Here is a 27289-nt window from a genome sequence, read left to right on the forward strand (position 1 = left end):
GAATTCTGCACACATATAGTGTATAATAAGACTACTATGGTGATCCTGAAGGGACTGTATATTGCAAAAGCAGTGCACACTCACTCGCGTGCATGCAAATTACCACTCGCTTATTTTCACACAGGCACAAACAATGACAGGACCTGTAACTCTCCCAGAAGCAAGATATATGCACTGAGCCCAGTGTATTATACTCTCACTCACTCAGGACTAGCTCGAGCATCCACACAGTCAGTTAATCACGCACGCACGCGCGCACACACACACACACACACACACACACACACACACACACACACACACACACACACACACACACACACACACACACACACACACACACACACACACACACGTACACGCGCACAAACATACATTGACACTGGTTGCCATGGTAACAGACACACCAGACGCTGTCACACGCCCCTGTGGTCACAGCACATTAGCTCAGTTTCATCAGTGCTGTTTGACTTCCCCTCTCGTCTCCCTGTCCCTCCCTCACTCTGTCTGTCTGTCTGTCTGTCTGTCTGTCTGTCTCTCTCTCCTCCTCTCTCTGGAGAAACGCCAAGTGTTTAAAGCCCCAGGCTCCGTCCTTTTCTCAGTCTCCACTTCTCCCTCACTCACTCACTGTTGCTGTTCACAATCTGTTTCTGTCTGTCACCACACACGCACGCACACGCACACGCACGCATGCACGCACACACACGCACGCACGCACACACACACACACACACACGCACACACACCCTCTCTCTCTCTCTCTCTCTCTCTCTCTCTCTCTCTCTCTCTCTCTCTCTCTCGGCTGTCCCACAGCTGTCTGGTTAACACCTCTCACCACTTTATCAGGATTAAAACACTGATAACACAAGCTGGTACCACAGGAATACCAAGTTCATTCTCCCTGCCCGCCAGGACACAGTGGTTGAGGACACCAAATGATACCTAAATGTTATGGTTAATTTAGTGATTAATTTAGACAAAGAAGTGATTAAACAAAAGTGTGTCTGTTATCTGTGTGCAGTAACATATTTGTATATACTGTAGACACAGAAGACATTGTGTCGGTCAAAAATGGAGGTCAGTCACAATCAGGTTTAAAGGAACTAAAGCAGGGTAATGAGCCATAACCATGCTTTACTAGTCCCTTTGAACCTGTTGTCAGTCATTACTAATGACTGACAACATATGCTAAATGAAACTGATGATTCCGTAGCAGCGGCCAAATTAACCTTCACTCAAACCCGCCATTTATTCTACAGAAACCCCTGATTCACATTGCAGAATGTGAGTGCTGGAAGGCTGTAGATATGCACACTGGCACTGCCATAAATCAACGGATGCTGATTTGTTTTAATGTGCCATCTGGGCACACCAGACATGAGTGTAAATATAAACTACAGTATGCTGTATGCTACATTTAGCTTTTTAGCCTACCAGTCAAAAGCCTGCAGCTTACTATTCATTACTATTGATGTGCTGTTATGTGTCCACAAGTTACGAGATTTTCAACTAGAAGCTCTAATAAAAGATACTGGCTAATTCTAGACGGTTATTACGGTACCGTACCCCCCCCCCCCCCCCCCCCCCCCCCCAAAAAAAAAAAAAAAAAACCTCAAGATACGGTATATGGACAGTTGGACACTCCATTGTTTCCAGCACCATTGCCATTACTTTGAGGAGATCTCATGCCCTTCCAGCAGGAGCTCTCCAGGTTCGGGGCCTTGGCACATACTGAGGTTGAATGTAGCCTGACCAGCACTTATTTATACGGCTCCATTCGCAGTCCATCTCTCCTTATCATTTTCATACGTTGGCAGTTATCAGCGATTAGTCGTAGTACTTAGCCATTAGCGTCGTTGGCACTGAGCGAGCAAGTGATGCATAGACGGTGGATGAGTGCCTTGCCACACTGATGATACTTCTGATCCGACAACTGACACTCCTGGTTCGTTCCTGTGAACCTTTCCCGGTGAAGTGTGAGTGTGTTAGAAGGTTAGCGTGGTGATAATGATGTCATAACATATCACCCTACTCCCCCGCTTCACCTCTCCGTGAAGGGATTATTGTCTCCGACAGGTCGAAAGGCATGGCCAAGACTATGTTTTGCACCCTGTACGTCCGTCCGTCCGTCCGTCCGTCCGTCCGTCCGTCCGTCCGTCCGTCCGTCTGTCCGTACCACTAGGCAGAGGAAGAAATGCCACTTCAAAATGTTCAAATCAGCCTGATGGTGGTGCTATAACAGGCCATTTTACCTATAACTCCACCGATCAGTGTAAAACTTTGTATGCACACTCCCTAGAGGCCAAGGAAAAACCTTTGACCTGCTTTTTTCACATCTGCCTTTTATAGCGCCAACAGGAGGCTGACTTATGTAAAACAATTTTCTTATAGTTACTCCTTCAGATTTTGTCCAAAAATGACGAAAATCAGGCTGTGCACACTGCCAGTAGATTACATTCCTGAATATTTTGAAGGACAGCTTTGTTAGTTTCGTGAATTCATATCCTCAGACCCACCGTCTCTCCAGGCTAAGGGATATGTGCCTGTGGATTGCAACTAGTCAATTGGCTGTAAACTGTTTGTTTACAGCCAATTTGTTGTCCCTCTGCTACAAGCCGGCTCCACACTCAAACCTAAACACACTTACCTTAAAGTAGATCTATGCATGTAAAACATTGGATTTTTTCTTTGTTGGAACAAAATTGTTCTTTTGAAGTATTTTAGTTGTTATTGGAAAACATAATAGTTGCTGTCTGTCTTCCCCAGAGCGCCTAGACGGATGCACAGAGAGAAAAGAGAGACAGAGAGGATCAGGGGTAGAGATAGAGAGAGGGAGAAACATAAGCCTGCCCACGTCTGATTAGCACCAGCATGCATTTATAAAAGTGACAGCATACCCTGGGTATGAATAGTTTACAATGAATGTTGCATCCAGTTTTCTAAGTTTCCCTATACTTGATCATCTGACAATGTATTCAAGTATCACTTTTCTGGTGGGCAACTTGTGTAGGCTGTTTATATCCAACTGACACCACATCAAAGCAGAGAGAGAGAGAGGGGGGGGGCAGAGTTTGATGTTACTGTGTCAGACAGTGTTAAGTCTTATTATTGGGACATATGCCACCTCCCTTTTGCACGGGAATGCACCTTGCGCGATGCTAAATCCCCAAATTGTGGTTTAGAAAACTCAGGCAAGATTAGGCCCTGGTACTTATTTTTGAAAAAGTGAAATAGCTGTATTCCTGTTACCCTTTGAGTTTGAAAGAAGATCTCTAGCGCCACGGAAATCGATTCGTCACCCATGTCGGTGTAACATGGGGGACGATGAGATGTATGTTTTGCAGTAAATAATACTGTAGACAGACGAAAAAAGAAAAAAGTAACTGGACTCGTTTTTTTTTTCATATTAGCAGAAACCACTTTGTTTGTGTATTATGACCAGGTACTGAAGCGTGATTATGGATCCAACTGGGAAAGATGGATAACCACGCCCCGGACTCATTTTTGAAGCTTGTGATTGGCTGAACCGGACGTAGGGAGCGCTCCGTTGTAGTCACTTGGACCGCGCGAGGTGCACCAAAACCCAATTATCATGGCGTTTATCGTGCGCTTGCTCACGGCCTGGGCATAAATATAACGATTGCATTCACCACGGCTTCGTAACTCGCGTGGCGCTCCGCTCCGGCTTCGCGGCCACTCGCGCCTGCGGCGCTCGGGGGCGAAGAGCAGGACCAAGGTCCGCTGGCATTCGCGCCGCTTGCAATGTCGTGGACAATAACTGAAAACGAGCGCTCTTTGCCGTTTCCATCCATCTTTCCCAGTTGGATCCATAATCACGCGGTACTGAACCTACTGTACAGTATGCAACCACAGGGTGTTCCAAAGTATCACTTTAAAGCATCAAGAACAAAAGAAGATTTGACAAGTTTGTTGAAAATGTTCAACTGTAGGCAACTATACTCGGAGTGTGGTACAGTTGGCAGGCTTCCTGGGACAATACTTCCCAATTGCATTATTTCCTCCCCTCTAAGGTGATTTAGAGTTCCACTGCAGCTTCCCTCTCTCTCTCTCTCTCTCGCTGTGCAGACTAGGGATGGGACGATACGCGATATTATCGTTTATCGTGATAAAAAACACTCATGATAAATTAATCGTATCGTGGAGATTTAATTTATCGTGATATCGTCCTCCGTCATGCACTGGGATCAATTCACCTTTTATTTGCCCAAGCTGCATATCCGGTACCACTTAAACCCTTTGGTAAAAGGTAATTATAATAGACGTACTTGATACAGTCTTTTTATCACTCTCTATCAAATGTCTTTGCCAAAAAATAGCCGATCTACAAGCTCACAAAAGGCGACGCGTTGTGAGCTTGTAGATCTGCTATTTTTTGGCAAATGTTCCACCCCAGGATAATGGATTTTGATTATCGCGTTAACATCGTAAATCGTGATTTCTTTTGTCACAATAATCGCGATATGAAATGTTCATATCGTCCCATCCCAGACCCTCTACCGATGTGAGGTGAGGCGAACGAACTACAAGCAAGGTTCAGATCTTGCAGGGTTAGTGTTCCCTGCTCCCCTTAAAATAGCTTATAGCTTCAAACCCAACACCCCCCCACCTCCCCAAACCCCACCCCTCCCCTCCGCCCCCGTCCCCTGCTTGTCATGCTTTCTGCAGCACTGCTCTGCAGTGCTCCGGTGTGAGTCTGTTTTCACACCCCCTGTACCTCTCTACTGTACCTCGTTCTGTCAGTGATCTTTAACGTCTCCTTGAAAGGTATTCCCCTTCTACTCTACCCACCGCACTCCTTCTTTAATTCTCCACCCACTGTCGTTCCTCTTATCTTTGGCTCTCTCTCTCTGTCTGTCGGTCTCTCTCTCTCTCTCTCTCTCTCTCTCTGTCTCTCTCTCTCTCTATCTCTTTCTCTCTCTCTCTCTCAAGATTGGGCAAGAGGGGATAGAAATGTCATTGTGCCCGACGCTCCACATCGCGGTCTGAGAGCAGATTTACACATGACCACTGGCCACTACTTATGGCCAATAGGATTAAAGAGCAGAGCCCCGACTGTGCTGGCTCAAAACATCCACTCCAAAATACTGCATTAAGCTATGAAGGACATTATAATCATCCTGAATCCAGAATTGTATACTATAAAGTATACTCTGTGTGTGTGTGTGTGTGCGTGTGCGTGTGCGTGTGCGTGTGCGTGTGCGTGTGTGTGTGTGTGTGTGTGTGTGTGTGTGTGTGTGTGTGAGAGCGCACACACACGCACCCCCCCCCCTCCATAAAAAAAAAGAAAACTGCAAATATAAACTGTGCAATGCTAATATTATAACTACACGGGGGATTCCAAATTCAACGCCTATTCTACATTCAAACACCATTCTTTGACCTTAAATGGTCACAGTACAAATGAAGATGTGTTTCTTTGAATTAGCCTATTAGATTTGATCTCTGTGTTATAAAAGGTCTGGTTGAATCAAATCAAATCATTTTCTGTTATAGGGGGCAATTAGAATGCTTAGTATGCATGAGGGTAGAAGTGAATGCAACCATGCAGATGCTGAGAGATAGTGAAATATCTTCGCCATGAACAGCTCGCTTTTATCCTGTTTGATCCTCGGCATGTCAGAAGCTTCCTTGTCTTCAGCGGTACTTGTACGCCATGCAAGAAATAACGATCTGTTTCATTTCTACTGAGAGGCTCTGCTACAGTATAACAGTGTGCAGTGTGTGCTCAACAAAGGTGGACTTTAGGGACTTTAGTTTAGGGTGACGAATGACACCCAAATAATGTTTAAATCACTGATTTCCTCAATATGAATGTACAAATGAACTGTGATAATGAGAATAATCTCATTCTTCTAACTATGCGTCTTTCCATGGACTGTACACAGATATGTCTATGACCAGTGGCCTAGCTATTGTTGTCAAATATTTCATGAGTTTAGCTGTTAAATAAGATGATAAATAAATAATGTGTTAATAAGGTGCTGCACAAAAGAAAAGACATATGAGAACAACTGTAAGCTAGTAAGGACAACAGTCAGTTCATGAACTCAACCAGCTTGTTATTGTAACAGTATATTGTGGATGTTGGGTGGAAACCTTGTATGGTAAATGGTAAATGGTGCATTTATATAGCGCTTTTAATCCAAAGCGCTTTACATAGATTGTGCATTACATTCACCCATTCACACACACATTCATACACCGGTGGCGGAGGAAGCCATGCAAGGCACCAACCTACTCACCGGAGGCAATTAGGGGTTCAGAGTCTTGCCCAAGGACCCTTCGACATTAACTCAGGGGGAGCCCGGATTCGAACTGGGAACCCTTCGGGATTTATACCCTTCGTGCTCTAATACCAGTTTCTCTACCCCTGAGCTATGCCGCTGAGCTATGTCCAAAACATGTACTTTTCAGGAAATAGAAAAAAGAGCCTGTATTCCAATGGATCCAACGTTGTTATTATTTAGTCACAAGCTCTTGTTAATACTTTTCATTGTTTCAAACCAACAGACCCCCTTTCACGTTCATTTAAAAACAAATCCAAAATAGCTGCTCAACAAGCTCACAATGTGTCGCATCACAACACTATTTCTGCTACTTTTTATGTGTAGTTTGACAAAGTAGGCCATTCATTTACGGGGGGGACATAGAAAGTTTAACATTTGAGCTACAGTACTAGGTTTCAGCCCGACAGCGATCATATCAATATTTTATTATACTACCTCCTGAAGTATTTACAAAAGTGAAAAGGAAAGCCCCCCCCCAAACGGCACAGCTTGTCCGTGTCCGTCTGCCTGGACGTGTAGACGTGTACACTTTTTTACGGTCTATGGGTTTGTCGCTCTGACATCATGCTCTGATGTCACTGTGATATCAGGGGAACCACGCTTAACATACAGTAATGGGTTTTCCACTCTGACATCACGCTCTGGTTTCACTGTGATGTCACACTAACAGAATCCCTTTTATGCCCATATATGGAGTTCCCTGATGTCATCAACATTAAGCCCATATCTAGCTGGACTTCATATGGGAATGCCCATATATGGAGGCCACATCGGCCACATATCACACTAACAGAATCCATTATAGCCAAGACAGCCGGTTCTACAGAGTATTGGCATAATAGGGTATGATTCGCATAACGAATAACTGATTAAGCATGTTGGTCTCTCACAGCATATCTCCATATACAGTACATGGATCTCCATATATGGGTACCAGGGGTCTCCATATATGGGTAACTGGGCGTCTTACTAGTAATATCAAATACATATTATGTATCCATCAAAGCATCATTATGTCTAATGTAGCCTATACTCAGTCATATGACTGTGTTACGCAAAGGAAATGGCAGATGTACAAGCTTGTAGCTTATAGATGGTCTATCTTTGCTGCAGGACACTGTTGTATAACCCAGGCTTTCTTATCTCCTATTCTTCTACCTCGAGTTGCCATTTTACCTGTTGTGCCTGCTTTAAAACAGTTACCCACAACAAGCTCAACAGCCTGTTGTGGGTGAGAGAGCAACAACCCACCCACATAATTAATGTTTAGATTGGATCAGACAATAATCTGTCTACCTCATGTGTTTATAGTGCATATGTGTACTGTAGTACCCAGGCAAGTAGAACTAATCTGAACCACAGCATCCCATGCTTGACTGGGACAACGTACCCATGGCAACTGTATCATAACACAGTGATGGGGATGTCAAGGAGATGCTGGAACAAATTTGGAACAGATGATTAAAACTCAGTGGAAAAGAAAATCGAAGCGTTGACAGTTAGTGTGAACGTATGGCGCGCCGTGCAGTGAATGTGTAATGTCAGTGAGCAATATGTGGTGCATAATGATGCTTGTGTAATGTTTGGGCACAATAATATGTGTCAACAGCTTTGCAATTCTGAGCACCCGAAAGGCATCTTGTAAAGAGTTGGATTTGCATCATTGCACATGGTGATTAAGGACACCCTCCACTCCACAGCAAGAGTGTCCAATGAACTCTGACCCTTTGCCGATCTACATCTCACAATGCAACGTAGCTTGTAAATCTTCTATATTTGGTGCGAGACACTGCACAACTAAAGATTAAATCAGAACACTCTAGAACAGTGGTTGTCAAAGTGAGGTCCAGGGACCCTCAAGGGCCCATTTGTGGTTGCAAATGGGCCTTTATGGGCTGAAAAATAAGAGTTTGAGAATTACTGCTCTAGGATACTAAAATGAATTGACAAATAACTCTCAGGATACTCCTTTAGAGTCACACTTTCTTTTCTAGAAATGTGAGCATGATTCTGCCTGATGTGTGTGACAGTCATTTAATAAAGATGAAAAATTATGTCTGACAGCAGGGGGCGAACATGCACCAAAATATCTGAGGGTCCAGAGTGCAAAGTGAGAGAATAGACCTTTTTAATGGCAGCCATTTTGACATGAAATAGTAGTGTAACACAGGCGTTGATGATAGTAAATGGCCCTTTTTTCAGGCAATGTTCATATAATTGGCCCTCGCATTAGCAAACTAATCAGTCAGCTCCATACTGTATATGGGCACAAAGGGGGGCATGCCCATATTTGGGCATTTACTGATGACATCAGGGATATCCATTATGTGCATGGCGACTTTAAATTTGCCACGCAATCATTTGGCCCTCGCAAATGAGTCAATTGATTGACCATGGCTGCCCCAGCCTAAGCATAGGCCCGGGGGGCGGACCTCCGCCGTCACGTTTATGTTACCATGACTCAGCCATAACTAAGGAGTTCCCCTTGCAGCTATGCCCAAATATGGGTGCATGTCTAACCTCAATGTATTGTCATGGCATCAGAAAACAAATCAGTCCATACACACGCACGCATGCACGCACGCACGCGCATGCACACACACACACACACACACACACACACACACACACACACACACACACACACACACACACACACACACACACACACACACACACACACACACACACACACACACATATATCACGAAAGAGGGCATGCCCATGCCCATGCCCCTGTACGTGAGCATATACAGATGGCACCTGGGATCTCCATATATGGGCAATATGTGCATAAATAAAACATTGCATAACCGGGTGGAGCAAGCATTTACAACTTGCATCATTCCAGAAGCAAGAAATAAATTGTGGGAGTTGATTATCAATAACAAAGTAATATGCCCGGCCACACACTGCCGAACTGCACGGTACAGGAGAACATTTCTGGAAGAGAGTCAACGTTTCCGTCACTGCATGATGCCCTTTGCCTACGCACTTGCTCTTAAGCTTTTACTCTAGGTGTGCGAAGGTTTTTCTCAAAGAGTTGATTATCGAAATTCTTTTTAGAGAATACATTTTTAGTCAAAATACACCATCTCTATTATTTAAAACATAATGAGAGAAAGAAAACAGCTGTTTAAATATTTATGTCAATAGATTCTGAGAAAGCTAAAACTGGATAATGGCCAAATTGAACGGGCACGTTGCCCAAAGCACAAATGGCAGCAGAGCCTGTTTCCCTGATAGACAGAGCAGAATTTTATTAGCTACCGTGTCACACCTCACAGCCTTTCACACTGATAGAATTTAGATTAATATCTAAGTTGAACCAGGTACAGCAGCACAGTGTGTTCCAATGCTCCCTTCCTTCACTCAGATAAAGTACCGTAGCGAGGTTGTCTTCATTACAACCTCTCTATCTCTCTCCAGGAGGAAATACAAATACAAAGTCAGTCCTTTGATCATTCTCATCTCTTTTCAGAGGGGTTCAGAATAAGATAGATAGATAGATAGATAGATAGATACCTTTATTATCCCAAGGGGGAAATTCAGTTGTCCAGTAGAAGCACAGCAGTATACAGTTATTTACAAAGTTACAGAGACGTAAGAAAAGATAGATAAGAGGGGAAAAAACAAAAAAAACAAAGACAAGAGCAGTACAGTACCAATAAAGAGAAGGTGCATTAAATTAATAGAGGGGGCGAATAATATATAAGTATATATACATAAAGTGTCTTGCAAAAGAGACCATAGCAGTCAATGCTAGTTAGTGCAAACAAGTATCTCACTGTCATTGTTAAATAAAGCAAAAATACTCAGAAACTACCAACACAACCTAATAGTGCAATGTCAAAAATCAGTGCGAAAAAAGAAGAAACTAGGAAGCGTGTCACCGCAAGACGCACATGAGCACTCTTCCTGGACGGTCCTTAGAGGTCAAAGTCAATACAGCAATAGTTCCTTAGAGGTCAAAGTCAATACAGCAATGGTTCCGTCAGTCTAAGTTAGGAAGGGAGACCTTTTCAAGCGTCCGTTATGTGTCTCGTTGTACAGCTTAAGGGCAGCCGGTACAATAAGCCCTATCCGGCCTATCGCCTGTGCAAATGTAACCAAAATTACAAAATGAACACTGAGGGGCTCTATTTTGATTGTCTTAAGTACCAGCTCTTAGGGCTGTCCATACTGTCTCCGATCACCGAACATTTTGTTGGAAAGGTTCGGTTCAACTAGAAAATGACGTCACTTGCATGCATCTTCTGAAAAGCATTACCCCAAATTAGAGTTCGGAAAGCTGCACGTCGTAAAGTCGGAACTATCCGACGAAAGGTTTGGTGGTCGGAGACAGTATGGACAGGCCTTTAAGTTAAGGCATAAGAGCTGGTACTTAAGACAATCAAAATACAGGATTTTACAGTGTGTCTACAGTATGTTTGTGGGTGGGGATGGAGGGGATTGTTGAAGCACTAGTCATCTGGCCCTGGCACGAATGCCAGGGCCAGATACTCATGACAAAAAAGTAGTATTTACAGAAGTTGTACAAAAAAGCATTTAATGTGGTTATTGTGAAAAGCATACCATTGAAAGATTATATAAAAAATAACTTAACTGAAAATGTACACAGTATGACTTAAGATTAGTTAAAATGACTTACCATGACTTACCCAACGGAATCTGGCAATTCAAAAATACCTCACGATTTGAATACTGTATACAGTATGGGGGTCTCTTTCTGTGTAAAATATAAGCACTGTGCCATGCTGGTCATATGAGTAGCCTATAATATGTTTCCCAAGATCTTGTGGGACTCATGCACATGCATATTGTATGTGATTGTGAGCTAACTCTGAATCGAGCCCTATGTGTTGAACAGTGTATTGCCCTGTGATTCTGTCTGATGTCAAATCCTTTTTTCTTGGGGCAGCTTTGTGGCTCAGTGGGCTAAACACACATGCTGTGTGTGCCTGGGATTAAATCATCGCTTCTCTCTCTCTCTCTCTCTCTCTCTCTCTCTCTCTCTCTCTCTCTCTCTCTCTCTCTCTCTATCTCTCTCTCTCTCTATCTCTCTCTCTCCCCCATCTCTTGTCACTTTATCACTATATCTATATTTATTAACAAACAAAGGCACAAATGCCATAAAGAAACGGATGATGAAAAGTGAGATTTAATAACATCAAACCACACTTTGAACATGATCAGCGTTACCTGGTACGATGTAAAAACCTCAGTATTCACATATCACAATATCGCTTAGCTGGGAGTAGATTCATCATTCATAAAGGTTTTAGTAACAGGGATTGATATATTATCAATTCATTTATTTATCAATGTTGTTGTTTCTCTGCGGTTGCTACTCGTCAGATTCAGGAGATCTAATCAGAAATTGTTCTTTATGTGTTTGTATGTGAATGTTGTAGTTCAATTTGCATATCTAAGGATTCCTGAGTGCTGAACGTTCTCTTTTGCTTCCTAAACTGTCTAAATCTATTGGTCATAGAGACTGGCTCTTCCTCACAAATGACCAGTCAAGCATGAGAGTCACTGCAAGGTGAGAGGGCTCACTCACATGCATTATTGAACGGTATCTCGCTAACCTGTTTGAATTGGCTAGTCGTCTGCTATTATGTACGCTTGGCTGGACACTCAGGTGAAATGAACCCTTGCCACGGTGCAGCACAGCCGGATGCCATTTGAGGCTTTGATGTCTTTTTCTATCAAGGGCGGCAGTAGGCCAGGCCGTAGTGTAACCATCTGGGAATCGAAAGGTCCCCGGTTCGAACCTCGGCTGCTTCAGGCCTGGTTAAGTGCCCCTGAGCAAGACACTTAACCTCCAACTGCTCCCCTGTGCGCTCACTTTGAGCAAGCCGCTGGTGGGTCAATGTACTGCAGGGAAGTCATTTCCTCCTCTGGGATCACTACAAATCCTCCTCCTAGAGGTGAGGGAACTTTGCATTTGTCTGTTGAACAACGTCTGGGAAGTGGACCGTATTGTCAGTATTGACAGAGAAACCTAGCAACCTTTCAACCAACCAGAAGATTTCCTTTACACTGTATAGCCAAGTCTTCTCCAAAACTCTCTTCATAGCAGTTTACTGTGTATCTGGAATGTACAAATTGAATGAGCAACAAAGTTGTTCTGTGTTGTGTGTTCACCCATCAGCCAGATTAGTTACAGGTGTACCTTCCGTTTGGACCGCTACCATAGAGCAGATGGAATAAACAGAGAGCCAACTCAGCCGGATTCTTGTAACATAATGGTTCTCAAAGTGGGGTCTGGACATTTTGGAAATGTATCTTTGCTGTGTGTGTTGATACAGTCATGCGTGTACAAGGACTACAGGAAGGGGCTGAGCACGCAGCCCTGGTGGGCACCAGTAGTATTGAGGTTCATCAGGTCAGATGTTATATTTCCCATTCGTACCACCTGGCAACGTCTCAACAGAAAGTCCAATATTATATCCAGCTGCACTTGGTCAAGCCTAGGGCTTTGAGCTTTGTGTCAAGTCTAGCCGGCCCGGAACTAGTGTGTTGAAGGCCGAGCTGACATCTACAACTGACATACACAAACGGCAGTGCGTTACACCCACACCGGTGGTCAATGACAACACTAGCCCTCTGTGTGTTTCTAATATATGATATCCAATTAGCTACCTTTGCACCAACATTCCAAAAAAAAACATCATATGTATCATATTCATTGTGGGAACCTCATCTTTTCAGGGCTTTTATACTAAACTACTGTATAGGTGGGTTAGTTGCTCATGTAGCAGCTACTGGTATGAAGTGTTACAATTCATATTGGTGCAAAGACAATGATTTAATTGGTATATATTTCTATTAACATTGAATTTTATTATTTTACATGCTCTGAAAGTAGGTGACCAAGGTGTCCCCTGCCTCCCCAGTACAGACTGTAAACTTCATTTTGCTGCAGTGCAACTTGGCAATGCTGACTGCTTGACTTTGATAGAGTGAAGCAGACTTCACTCTTTCGCCCTTAAGCTGATTCTATTCTCTGTTGTACGTCTGTGTCGCTTGCCCACAAGAGCCGATGTACAAGCTTGTACCGGTATATCAGCTCCTGTCTGCAAGCGAGTCCAAGGTACAATCACACGGGCGATCATAGGGCAATGGCCAGCGCATGCTAAGACGTCAGACGCGTAAAACCTGGAGTTGACCTCCATGTGATTTTGCTTGCAAGAAGCTCCATAGAATGGAATAAGCCCTATTCACGCCCCGCCCACTCAGCAATTTCTCAGCAACTTCCTGGTGCTGACGTCACGTTTTGAAGGGGAAACCCTGCTAAAAGCCCATAGAGTTAACACAGAAATTGCTGGACTTAAAGCCAACAAATCATTATTTCGAACGGTAAAGTAAATTATAATGCTTTTGGCCTTTTACTATCTTGTGTTCTTGATCATGCTAGCCTTATTTTATACTTTAATATTCGGAAATTGCATTAAATGTGCGATTTCTGTGTTAAAGTTATACCATGTAACTTTTTTTATAAAACAAATCTTAAAATTGTTCTAACTGTTAAATCGCTAAAGTTTTAGAACACCCACTCCGATATTTTCAGCTTCTAAAGCCTTCTCTTTATATGTTTTCTATGATCCTGACCGGGGCCCGGTTTTCGCGGAAAAATTACATCATCATACACTACCGGCCAATCACAGCGAGGGTTATACACTGCTGGCCAATCACAGCGCATCTTGAAGTGGGGTCGCTATCACAATAGGGCGGCCATATTTGTAGGCGCCCGTGTGTCTCTATACTCGGGTGAAGGAGTCCGTTTCTCCGGAATGCCTGAACGCACAGGAACCAGGGACCCCTCTAAAGAAACGAAAAACGGCCGAAAGACGCGGACGCGACCGCGGTTTGCTATAGAGCTACTGACCACTAGTTGAGCAACTTACACAGTATAGCTTTAACTCTATGGGCTTTTAGCAGGGTTTCCCCTTCAAAGCGTGACGTCAGCACCAGGAAGTTGCTGAGTGGGCGGGGCATGAATAGGGTCTATTGGGAATGCGACTTTTTTTGTCACGTGTGTGACCCTTAACCAGGCTTTATTTTCTTATGACTCTTCAGCTCCCCCTACATTCACGGACACGCCAGCACAGTACGTAGAGGCCAAGGAAGGTGGCAGCATCACTCTGACCTGCACAGCCTTTGGCAATCCCAAACCCTCAGTCAGCTGGCTGCGGCAGGACAGACTTGTGGTCAACAGTGCCAAGTACAAGGTACAGTACACACTATTGATATATATTTGCTTGACTTACAAAGTATTGACATTTTCTATAGCCTCTGTATCTCTTTTACCTCAAGCAATGAAATTATGCTTTGAGTGAAGACGATTTAGAAATGTCTGTGTTTAAAGGTAGGGTAAGTGATTTAGTTTAAGTTTCAGTTCAGCTTCAGTTTTCATGTAGGTGACAGGCGGGGGCCTCCCCCCAATCATGATCAAGTGGAGCGGGCTTTCCTGATTGGAGGGAAACCTGTCTCCTCCACCAAAACCGAAACTGTTTTTTTTTCTCCTCACAGGGGGGATATGGCTGAAGTCCAAATATGGTCCAAACACTATACTTACATGTAATATCAGAACATAGACCCATTTTGTTATTATTTGAATTAAATGAAAATACTTACCCTACCGTTAAAACAGCACCAACCTCCAAAGACAAATCAAACTCAGCTTAAGGCAGGTCTTAACCAAGCAGATTTTTGGACAACGTCGGTGGCGGAAAGCGACCTTTTCGGCAAGAGACGCTTCCCGTCGATGAAGCCGTCAGGACTCGCTGATGAGAGACATGTTCAGTCGTATGCCGTCTTTTTCTAGGAGACGCAGAATTGAGGGGGTTGTAGAATGGACCTTTAGTTTGCTACTGCTCCATACCAAGCCTAAATAAGTCAGAGACATTTTCCCGTCGCACATTTTAACTAAATAGCATATTCACAATCTCAACTCTCATTTTCCTATACTAATCAACTCCAAAGCAACGCTGGTAATAGTGCTATGGAGAGAGAAATCACAGCATCGCATCGTTTGTTTGCTAACGAGGCTGTAAGTGTGCTGCCACATATGAGACATTTTGTGATTGAAACAAGCAAACTGGTTTAGAAACAAGCCCAAAAGAAGCAACCATTTTTACCTCTTTAGCCCTATTACATCAGCTTTATATTTTAATAATCTTGAAAGCAAGACCCAAATAATCAACTACACTAAGGAAAATAAACATTAACAAAAGCAACCCGCTAATATGAATATTTACAAGCAACTTTACAGGAAGACCTAAAGTAGCTTATAATGAGCAGAACTGGCAACAGAGGTCTAGCAGCCAGGAGAATGAGACTTCCAGGACACTGCCGAAGTGGTGCTGTGGAAACCAACACATGCATGGGCCCCGGTCGTGAGGACGTCCCACATTAACATACGTGGACATGGAAAGATGCAGGAGTGCAAAGTGCAGACAAGCTGGCCAGATGTATGGAGAACCGGGATGACTGAGTGGATGGAGGGCTCGTCTGAGGACGACCTAGAGAGAGAGAGAGAGAGAGAGAGAGAGAGAGAGAGAGAGAGAGAGCGTCTGAGGACGACCTAGAGAGAGAGAGAGAGAGAGAGAGAGAGAGAGAGAGAGAGAGAGAGAGAGAGAGAGAGAGAGAGAGAGAGAGAGAGAGAGAGAGAGAGAGAGAGAGAGAGAGAGAGATACTGTACACATACTACACACAGATATTGTGAGGGAAGATTGAGAAGAAAACAGGAGAGAACAGAGCCAGAGTTACAGTTGCATATCCTCTCTTAACTATTGACTGCTGCATGCAGATATGCCACCCACCCACTCACTCACTCGATCAATTATTCAAATATCCCAGCTTTGTTCAAAGAAATGTTTTACATTTAAATAAGTCCCTTTCACAGCAGTTTCCACATTACAGTATATCATTTTCTATAAACTGGTGTGCAAGTATACACTTTAAAACATTATCAACACAGAAATAAGTGTCTATACAGTATACGGTAAAATGTTCAACAATAAGGGCTATCCACCACCCATCTGCCTGGACCAGGTCTACTGGTGTATTATAGCGATGCACTACATGACATCCATTGCCACTTTCAGCTCACTTCAGTTGGTGGATAGGCAGATGCCACAAACTTGCTGGCTCGTCTGTTTCGCCTTGTTTCCATTGTGGTACTATTTGAGTGCAAATGTATGTGTGAACTGAGTGTTACTGTATGTGTTTGGGGGTGGGTGGGGGGCATACAGAAAAATATGATCCGTAATTAGTACATTCAGACAATGTTAACATACTAGACAAGTAAAATGGCAAAGAGCAAAAAGGGTACTTAACGGGCTTGAAGTTGACAATGGAGCTAATCGGCTTTCAGGTACAGTAACCCATTCCATAAATGCTAACTAAGAAATAAGTTGCAGCCATATATTATTGTTACAACACAGTGAGTTTGTGTGTTCACAGAAATAAGACTGTGCTCTAATTGTCTTTTTAAATGTAACTGGACCACTCTGTTTTTTACTCTTCCTGTCAGATATTCGATATTCCAATTTTTATTTTTTGGTTTGTTTTTGAAAACCCTGGAAAACGAATTTGTCTTGCATCACAAAATATATATTTTGTTGGAGATCTGTGTATAGTTGGTACTTTGATTAAGTGTTGACTCTAAGTGTTGCCTTTCATTACACAATTCAAATGTAGGACTACTTAGATTTTTTGTGTGTGTGTGTGTTTTGGGGGTCTTAAAAATGTTTGCATAATTCATCCAAAACCATTATGTATGTGTGAGGAAAATAGGTCGAGAGATTTAAAGCAAAGCAAGTGGGCACTATTCTCTCAAATTGGTTCCCATTATGGGGGGAAAGTGCCTGCTGCTGCTATGGTGTGATTGTTCTGCCTCAGAGGCTGCATGTGGAAACTACTGTACTATATTTGATCATCATGACCCTCAGCTACACTCCCGCTATTATGTTCTTCAAAAAGACAGCCAATAGGTCGTAAGGCTCATCATCATGTAATGTAACTTCAGTGTTTGCACTGAAATCTTGGAATTTCTTTTGAAATCAATCATTCATTCACTCATTCCTTCATTCATCCTATTAGGAGGGATTCATCATAATTTATCTGTCGGGTGGAAACCTCATATGTCCAAAACTGTCACTTTTCAGGAATCAAATTAAAAAACAGTTGAAGTAGCAGATCTATTTAAGCATAGTAGGGCATTTATTTATGAAAAAACACAAAAATAGGTAGGTATGTCTGTGTCTGTGTGTGTTTAGGCCCGTAGCCACATCACAGACCAGCATTTCTGGCAACGTCCTCATTAAACTCATTCTTAGCCAAATCGCCTTTCATCGCCATTTTGGGGACGCCAAACCATGCCAGATCGCCAAACGTCGCCTTGGGGATCATTTTCTGATGATTTAGGTATTTTTTTGACATTTTTTGAGCTATAAATGACCATTCTAGCTTCATATAAGCTTCAGCAAGGATTCTGCGATGGAAGTGACGTCATCGCCGGAAACCGGAAATCGAGCGTGTCAATCATGTACCCGAGCATATATTTTACATTGGAAACCATTACAGCAACTCGGCTCTATCTCACGTTCTAAACGTCGGATCTTGATCCGGTTTGAAGGCTCTGTGCGTCAATTGGGCATCTAAGGCACATAGTCGATACTTTTTTTTTTTTTTTAAGAGCGCGGATGGCGTGCACGGGTCCCGGGCCGTTCCATGCTAACGCTAATGCTAAGTGAATGGACTGGTTGCTAATTTGAGGCCTTCTAGCAATCGCCAGAGACCTTAATCACTGGCGACATCTAGTGTACACTATATAGACTACAGCCTACCAAAATGTCATGTATATAAGGGAGATCTACTGTGACTCTGAAAAATTAATAATTTCCTGGCAGTATAGGCGCAAACGCATATTGTAAATGGCTGTGTATGTGTTGATCTGCTTTAGAAATTACAAACAATAAAAAAGTAATATTGAGAGACCAGAAAAGGTATCAATAAATAAATAAAGCAAACATAATTTCAGGCCCCAGACAGATTTTGAATTCTTTTTTGGGCCAAAAATGGCTTTTTTCATAATTAAGGTTGCCTACCCATGGACTAAGCAATTATCTTTTGATGTGTGTGTGTGTGTGTGTGTGTGTGTGTGTGTGTGTGTGTGTGTGTGTGTGTGTGTGTGTGTGTGTGTGTGTGTGTGTGTGTGTGTGTGTGTGTGTGTGTGTGTGTGTGTGTGTGTGTTCGCTCAGGTGTCTGACGGAAGCTTGACCGTACTGTCCGTCAACCGCGAGGACCGTGGCTCGTACACCTGCCGGGCCATCAGCCCTCAGGGAGAGGCCATTCACACCACACGCCTTCTAGTACAAGGTACAGTACCTCCCCCCCTCAGCTGAAGTTCTGTGATGATATGTGTTTGTTTATTTGCATTATAACCAGAACCACCCTGAAGGGGGAGGTATGTTATTAAGAGGAACTTAAAAAAAAGATCTACAAGCTCGCAGCCTGTTGTGTGAGGTTGTAGAATTGCTATTTTAAAAACATTTGGAAAGTATAAGTATCTGAGTCCTGAATGGAAATGGGAATGGAAACAAATCCAGAACCTACACACAGCACGGCCCAGGTTACACAGCACAACACAACACAACACAACTTTCCTTATTTATAGAACGGTTATTTCTGGCTAAAGGTTTTGTTTGTGTTTTCGAATCGCGATAAAGCACACCTCAGCCATGCTCAAATGAATGCATCATCCCTGTGAAAACAATATCACTGATACAATCATGACAACACCAATGGTAACGGAGACCGTAAGTATAATATACTTTACACATTCCTATTAATCGGTGTCACAATGAAACCACATTTCTCAAGGTCTTAAAGAAAAAATACCATGCCATTTTCTTATTTTAAATGTTATTCATTCAAATCTGTATTTCTGGGCGCCCGCTGGCCTACTGGTCCAGGCGCATACCACATACAGGTAGGCACTGCCGCATAGGCATTGATGCCTGACGGCGTAGCCGGTTCAATTCCCGATCCGGACGACCTTTGCTGCATGTCACTCCCCATCTCTTCCCCCATTTCCTGTCAGTCTACAGTCCTATCAAATAAAGGCATAAAAGCCCCCCCCCCCCCAAAAAAAAATGTGCCAATTATTTGGGGGCCCTCTTGCGATATCATACCCAATGGTTTGGAATGGCTGCAGTAGATGCATGACGTAGCTGTTTACGCACGGTCAGCGGTGTGTACAGTACATGTACTGTACAGCTCAGAACCTGCAGCCGCTCCTCTGTCATAAATCAAACACGGTGCTCTTTGTCGATGGGGCGACAGATGAACCAGAGGTCACGTACTCTCACTGCCACTGTATTAAAAACCAGGCCACAGTCAGCTTAGCTATACTTGACCCATTATGTATCATTTACCGAGGGAGACAGATTAAAAGATGCCCTCCAGGAACGCTACTGAGCAGCACATCAAATGAGAGGGGCGACAACAGCACTCAGCAGGGTTCGGATGTAGGGATGGGACGATACGTGATATTATTGTTTATCGTGATAAAAAACACTCACGATAATCGTATCGTGGAGATTTAATTTATCATGATATCGTCCTCCGTCATGGCACTGGGATCAATTCACATTTGATTTGCCTGGCTGCATATCCGGTACCACTTAAACCCTCTATAATTGGTAAAAGGTACTTATAATATACTTGACAGTCTTTTTTTCACTCTCTATCAAATGTCTTTGCCAAAAAATAGCTGATCTACAAGCTCACAACGCGTTGCGTTGCATTGTGAGCTTGTAGATCGGCTATTTTTTGGCAAATGTTCCGTCCCGTGATAATCGATTTGAAATTATTATTTCTTTGGTCACGATAATCGTGATATGAAATCTTCATATCGTCCCATCCCTATTCGGATGATACACACACCATCACAAACAAACAGAGACAGGCACACATACAATAAAATATTTGCACGCTCTCCCTCTCATTCTGTCTGACCCTCCCCTCCCCTCCCCCCCAACACACACACACACACACACACACACACACACACACACACACACACACACACACACACACACACACACACACACGCATCCACACCAACTCATCCTGTCCAGACCGGGTCCTGGTTGCCCTGCTAATGGGTTTGGCGGATGGAAATGCTCTGCCTGTTAAAGGATCAGGCCCCTAGGCTCCAGATCAGAACTAGCATATTGGGCTAGCGGTTTACAGCAACAACAGTAGGCCTGTGTCTGTGTGTGTGTGGGTGGGTGTGGGTGTGCGTGTGCACGTGTGCACGTGTGCGTGCGTGCATGTTACTGTCATTGGGATGACCCAGGTTCAAGGACATTTTTTGTGGAGCTCTCAATATTAGTTATTTTCCTGGGTATTTTCGGATTACATTCATGGTGAAGGTCAGAGTTTGGCTTACATATATGTGTGTTGTGTTGTTTGTGTGTTTTTAACTGCATGCATGTGACACGCATGCACGCACACACACTTGCATGCACACTTATGCGGTCACAGATCCACAAATCCAGTAGCACAACAGACCCAGAGTATGCAAGTAGCTGATACACAGTTAAATCCTTAGCATTCATTTAAAGCTGTATTATGTAACTTTTTTGTATTTGTGAATAACATGTTGTTTTGTCCAATCTGTATGGTAGTGTAGTACAATATAATGTATACATTTGAGGGGGGGGGGGGGGTTGTATTTGGTCCCCTTGCTCTTCTATTGAGACATTTAGCGTAGCTGTGTCTGGTTTGACACAATCCTCTTCCTGGTTTGAAACACATTTTGACCAAAAGGTCCCAATTCAGTTTCTCCCCAAGCAGGAAAGCTCTATTAACACAGCGGGTGCCCAGAATTATTCAACTTTTAATTTGCTGGTGCCCATGGAAAAGTAATCAGAGTAAATGTAATCCAAGCATGTCCTGTTTATTTCGCGAAAATCTTTTCTTTCAGTCGGGACCGTTTTTTATCAATTCTAAGCCACAGCGTTTGTGTTACGGCCGGTAGAAGAGGCCGCCGCTTTAAGAAAAAAAGAAAAAAGGAAAAGAATCCGGAGAAAACAGCATTTTTGTGCAGCCACTAAACAGGAAGTCAACGCGACAGACAGCACGTCCGGGTGACGTAATTTCGCGCTACATGTTGGGAAATGGAGTTTGTTTCATCACCGCGGTAACCAAGTACAGTAGCTACAGTACAGTATAGTTTACTGTACAACACGTCAACGCGTCGTTGGGCACTCGTAAACATCAAAGAGATTGGCGCGTGGGCACCACGTGGGCGTTTAATGTGTTAAAAAAAAATCAGCTCTTGCGTGGGGGCCTGGGTTCAAATCTGGACCTACTGTACTGCACTGTGTTGTATTTACTGTAAGTGCAGTACTCAAGTAAACATACTTTGTTCATGTCCACCACTGTCCATCTGGCACAGCAGGGTTCACTCAATAATGTCTCCTAATCCTATGCTGAGTGCAAACTTTAGTGTCTGCTGTCACCGCGGTCTGTGACCTCACTAAATGCTCTATCCTCTACATATTGAATGATTGTGTTAATCTGTCTGTCTGTGTGTGCGTGCGTGTGTGCGTGCGTGCGTGCGTGCGTGCGTGCGTGCGTGCGTGCGTGCGTGCGTGCGTGCGTGCGTGCGTGTGCGTGTGCCTGCTTGTCCACTGCAGCACAAGCTAATTGCTGCAGTGTGCTTGGCAGCTGATGTGACATGGTCGTATTGGAGTTATCTGACTGTGATATGTGTCTGGTCATATCTGGTCAAAGCTCTCCTTTCCCACTCCCCCTGCGTTCAGCAAACATCATTACCACTGCTCCCCATTTAAAGTGTAATAAATGGTAAATGGTGCATTTATATAGAGCTTTTATCCAAAGCGCTTTACAGAGATTGTGCATTACATTCACGCACACATTCATACACCGGTGGCGGAGGAAACCATGCAAGGCACCAACCTGCTCACCGGGAGCAACGTGGGGTTCAGAGTCTTGCCTAAGGACCCTTCGACATTAACTCAGGGGGAGCCCGGATTCGAACTGGGAACCCTTCGGGAACCCTTCGTGCTCTAATAACGGTTTCTCTACCCCTGAGCTATGCCGCCCCACAATCCAACTATAGGAATGTTTCTCAACCTGTGGGCCGGGGACCACTGGTGTGCCACGAGGGTATTGCAAGTGGACCCCGAAATAATTGGCAAAACACAAACAAAAAGATTTTAATTATAATATGACATTATTATATAAAAAAGAAAACATGTAAAACAATATCGTGTTTTTTTTTTGTCTTTAAAGCCTTGAAAGAAATTAGTATCCTTTGAGATACGAATAAATAGGAAAGAACAGAATCAATTGATTGATCATTAAAATAAACATGTTATGAAAATGCACACGGCCCACCCATCTGACCACTTGGGTGGGCCGCGACACTTTTGAGATTTTCAAGTAATCAAGAATCAAATACTATAAAATCCCACTATACTGTAAAGTCCTACTATGAAATTGTCCTATCTCTAGTTTGTCTCTGTTTATCAGGGTCGTGTCCAATCCATGGGCAGCTAAAACATTCATGCTTATCCTGTTGAGAGAAAGTTGACCCCTGCTTTTTTATTTTGCTTTTTTTCTTTGTTTTGATAAGGAAAGCAATTAAGTTCATAGACGGGCAGATAACACACAACACAGAATCAAACTGGGAATGTTGCTGTTGTTTGGTCAAAGCACTTACCCTGGCTGCATCTTGCACTATGCTCAATTTCAAATACAATTTAAGCAATCAGCAGACGCTCTTATCCAGAGCGACTTACAATAAACAAGGTATTGACACACGTATTCACCTCTCATCTCCTGTGTCCTTCCCTGTGTAGGCCCCCCGTTCATCGTCTCCCCGCCAGAGAACATTACAGTCAACATCTCGCAGGACGCTTTCTTCACCTGCCAGGCAGAGGCGTACCCTGGAAACCTCACCTACACCTGGTTCTGGGAGGAGGACAACGTCTTCTTCAAGAAGTAAAGCTACCATTGCTTTCATTATTGTCAGTGGTGGACAAAGTACTTGAGTCAAAGTTTAGATACTTCTGGTCAAATATCTGATCTGATATGATCTGATATGATATGATATGATATGATATGATATGATATGATATGATATGATATAGTATTTGCCTTTAACACAAAGATTAGCCATGTGTAGTTTGTGGTTGTATGCTGTATCTACAAATACGTAGAATGAAGTTCCCCTTATAAAGCCCCTTAAAGATCCCCTTGATTGTTAAAGTGAAAGTTTAAGTTTTATTAATTTAAATATTTATTAAAGTCTTTTATTATAATTTATGATCAGAAAGTTCTATTATTTGAGAGGAAAAAGCACTTTAACAACAAAATCAGAGGTACAATCGTAAAATAGTCTAGTCTAGTCTCACAAAGTGTCCCATGGCTGAAACCCAACTTCTAAATTTAGTTTGGTTAGAGCGAGCGTGATGTCCAGCTTGTTCTGTGGCTTTTCTGAAACGTCTGCCAGAACACACATCTTCCTCCAGAGTACAGGCAGTGACATTTTCACATTTTACACTTGGAAGCAGTTTGGACAGAGACAATGCACTTGTCCCTTCTACTTATCTACAAAGTACCCCTTAGCCATAGCCACAAAAGCCTGCAGCATGGGTTACGTTTGCGGTACACATTCCCAATACATCACATCACATCACTGCATGCCTCATTGCACTGCTTTTGATGCAGAAAGGTTTGGCAGGGATGCACTTGAACCCACATGTACATAGGGGTGGGTTCACTGCATTCAAGATTCAACAGAGACAACAGACATAAACCATATGGTTTATGCCTGTTGTTATTATCCTGATGGAGAGGTAACTGTAGCAATGATGTCTGATTACAATAAAGGTCCATCTAGTGTCCAATTTGGTGCTCAAATAACTTTACTGACATTGTCAACCATTAAGTGTCGTACCCAATAAGCAAGTTGTAGCCTTGGGGTCCAATGACACTCGATCCATGTGGTCCATCCATAGCCAGGTCAGGAGCCCAGTTCCTGTTTCTGTAGTGTGAGACGGCAATTACAACCTCTGGACATGACACGGGAATGTCACAGGGACTTACTCTCAATCCAGCCCTTGATATTGAGTGCCAAGCAGGGTGTCAATTTGGGTACCAATTTTATAGTCTTGAGTCGGCCAGGGATTGCACCCTGACCTCCCAATCCCTGGGTGGACGCTGTAACCAAAAGGCAGCTGAGCTCACCTCCAGCAGATGTGCCAGTTATATTATATAGAAGTGGCTAAAAGGATTTAACATACAAAACATCTCATTCACAGTCGAGCAAAGGATCTCTCCAGAAACTGGGAGAAGACGTGCCTGCACATAAGTTTCACTTATAGTGACTTTAAGCTTAAATCCCAGAGCTCTACTCCAAACTGTGGAAAGAATGACAACTTAGTGCCCTTTCTTTCAAGTCCCTTGATACTAACTTCCTTTGTGGCATGCTGGACACTCAACCAATGTGCTGACTACATATTCATGACTTCTGATTCTGAATTAGTTCAAGAGTGTTGCCTGTCAATCATCCTGTCTCTATCCTCTGTCTCTCTCCACGGAGAGACTAACTTCTCGTTAGACAGACGCTTCAGAAATAGCCTATAAACACTTCCATTATAAAATATATTGTCTCTATCGGGTGGAAACCAAAACTGTTACTTTTCAGGATTCAAATTCAAAAATGGCAAAAGTATCAGATCGACCAGCTCAAAATGTGTTGCTTCACATCATGTTTCGAGCTTGCAGATCTGCTACTTTTGATGCTTTTGTTAGATGCTGTAGTATGATCAAGTAGGGCATAAATTTAAGAGAAAAAACAAAACATTCAAATATGGAGCGTCTTTATGACACTTCTGTCAAACAACTCATTTATTAGGTCTGTGTGACGACTTCAAATGGTAGGGAGACATGACATTTTCACCAATGATTGAATATTTTGTTCTAATTTTTATTGCACTTTTTCCAATGTGACTGTCATCTGAAACATTTGAAAAAAAAAATACATTCAGGTGGTGATTTGAGGGGGAGAGGGGGTTTAGAAAAACAAGACTTAGAGGTGGTTTGTTTCATGACATCATGTACTGCACATGGAGATGAATGCCTCCAAAATCCCACAGTTAAAAGTAGCTAATGTGGAAGGGAACCAGATTCCAGATAAGCAGTAGAGGATGCATGGATGGATGATGGATGGATGGATGGATGGATGGATGGACTGACGGACAGATAGACAGACGGACGGCACATAGCAGAATCAGACATACTGTAGATCAGTAGATCTCAAAGTCGAGTGCGGAGACCCCCAGGGGTCCATAAGGAGTTACGTGTCTGTAATTCAGAGACTGAATATTTTGTACCTTCTCTGAGTTAAAATAACACTGAGGATGTTATAGCATAGATTGTCCCAGGGATTAAAGAATAATAAAAAAAAGAGTTCTAGTCGGCTTGGACTTCAGCCATATACTGTCCAAATTCCCCATTGGAGGACTGGCCTAGCGTCAAAATCTATTGCCTTCATCAGAGTTGACGTAATCTTCTCCCTTGCCTCTGCGTGTTACACACACACACACACACACACACACACACACACACACGCGCGCGCACGCGCACGCACGCAGGCACACGCACGCACCCACGCACGCACACACACACACACACACACACACACGCGCACGCACGTAGGCACACACACACGCATACACACACACGCGCACGCACGCACACACACACACACACACACACACACACACACACACACACACACAATCCAATTTGGAGCTGGCAAAGCGGGGAGGAAGGAGGAGAGTGGGGGAATGCAAAATGTCTGTTGCCTTGACTACTGGCAGTGACCGGTCACCAGTAGACAGAGCCTAATCTCAGGTCTAAGACTAAGCTCATCCTGTCTCTCACTCCCATCCAGACTGAACACACGTGCTGCAATGAATAGAATCCATTTATACAGTACGTCATCGTAGACGGAGCCCCGGGCCAAAAATAGACACCTACTGTATAAACCCACACCGCATCACTGATGCTACACGTTGTGAGTTTAGACCTGCTATTTTTGGCCCGTGACACCATTTGTACGATGGCATAAAGTTGGCTTAATGTTTTGGGGGCATTTGCCATAAATCTGGAAAACAGTTTGCAACGGTTTATCTTATTTATTTATTTAACTAAATGATACTGAGTTTTTTGATATACCGGTAGTCTTGAAACAGTAATGCAGCAGAGTTTTGTGCAGATTATGTGTCTGCATATAGTCTGTACATCTTAATTTAGCATACAGTGTTAACTGTATTAATGGCCATGATGGCATCACATGGTTTGTATTCTCTCAAGACAGACACTGATAGCTATCAGATGAAAAGGAACAAAACAGAGTGGGCGTTACCTTTTATTTGACGATAATGTTTTCATTTCAAACACAAGTGCACTATGTTAAAATCTCCGAAACCCTGACGAACTTCACCCAGTATGTGACCTTTAATGCAAGAGAATAACACCTGAAAAAAAGTTGTGATTCCCTCCAATGTAGCTTATCTGGAATTTGACAAGAACTATTCCTCTCTTCTCTCTCCGCAGTGACTTAAAGCGCAGAGTCAGTATTCTTATCGACGGTTCCCTTATTGTGGCCCAAGCTAAGCCTGAGGATGCTGGGAAATACACTTGCAGCCCCAGCAACAGCCTGGGCCAGCCGCCGTCCGCCTCTGCCTACCTGACAGTGCAACGTGAGTATATGTGCCCACCACCTTTCACAAACAAGCAGTGGTGGAATAAGTTGTTGTTCTACTGCAGTGGTTTACAAGCACACAAATTCGTTTTCTAATTTATGGAGTTTCTTAGATTTTTTATTTTATTTCTTCGTGATATTACTGAAAAATCATTGAATT

The 27289-nt window shown here is 43.3% G+C and overlaps 1 protein-coding gene across 1 annotated transcript in view; it reads left to right on the forward strand.

Annotated features, from left to right (window-relative positions):
* igsf9bb (immunoglobulin superfamily, member 9Bb) overlaps positions 1–27289 on the forward strand; it is a gene marked incomplete at both ends in the record, with an annotated part of 140816 nt that overhangs the window by 50653 nt on the left and 62874 nt on the right. The window contains 4 exons of the mRNA XM_080748927.1: positions 14394–14545; positions 18581–18698; positions 23216–23357; positions 26982–27127. Coding sequence (XP_080605053.1) covers positions 14394–14545; positions 18581–18698; positions 23216–23357; positions 26982–27127 — 558 coding nt within the window. The remainder of the gene's footprint in view (positions 1–14393; positions 14546–18580; positions 18699–23215; positions 23358–26981; positions 27128–27289) is intronic.

This window comes from Nannobrachium achirus, assembly GCF_963921795.1.
Source record: "Nannobrachium achirus genome assembly, chromosome: 19".
Taxonomy (NCBI): Eukaryota; Metazoa; Chordata; class Actinopteri; order Myctophiformes; family Myctophidae; genus Nannobrachium; species Nannobrachium achirus.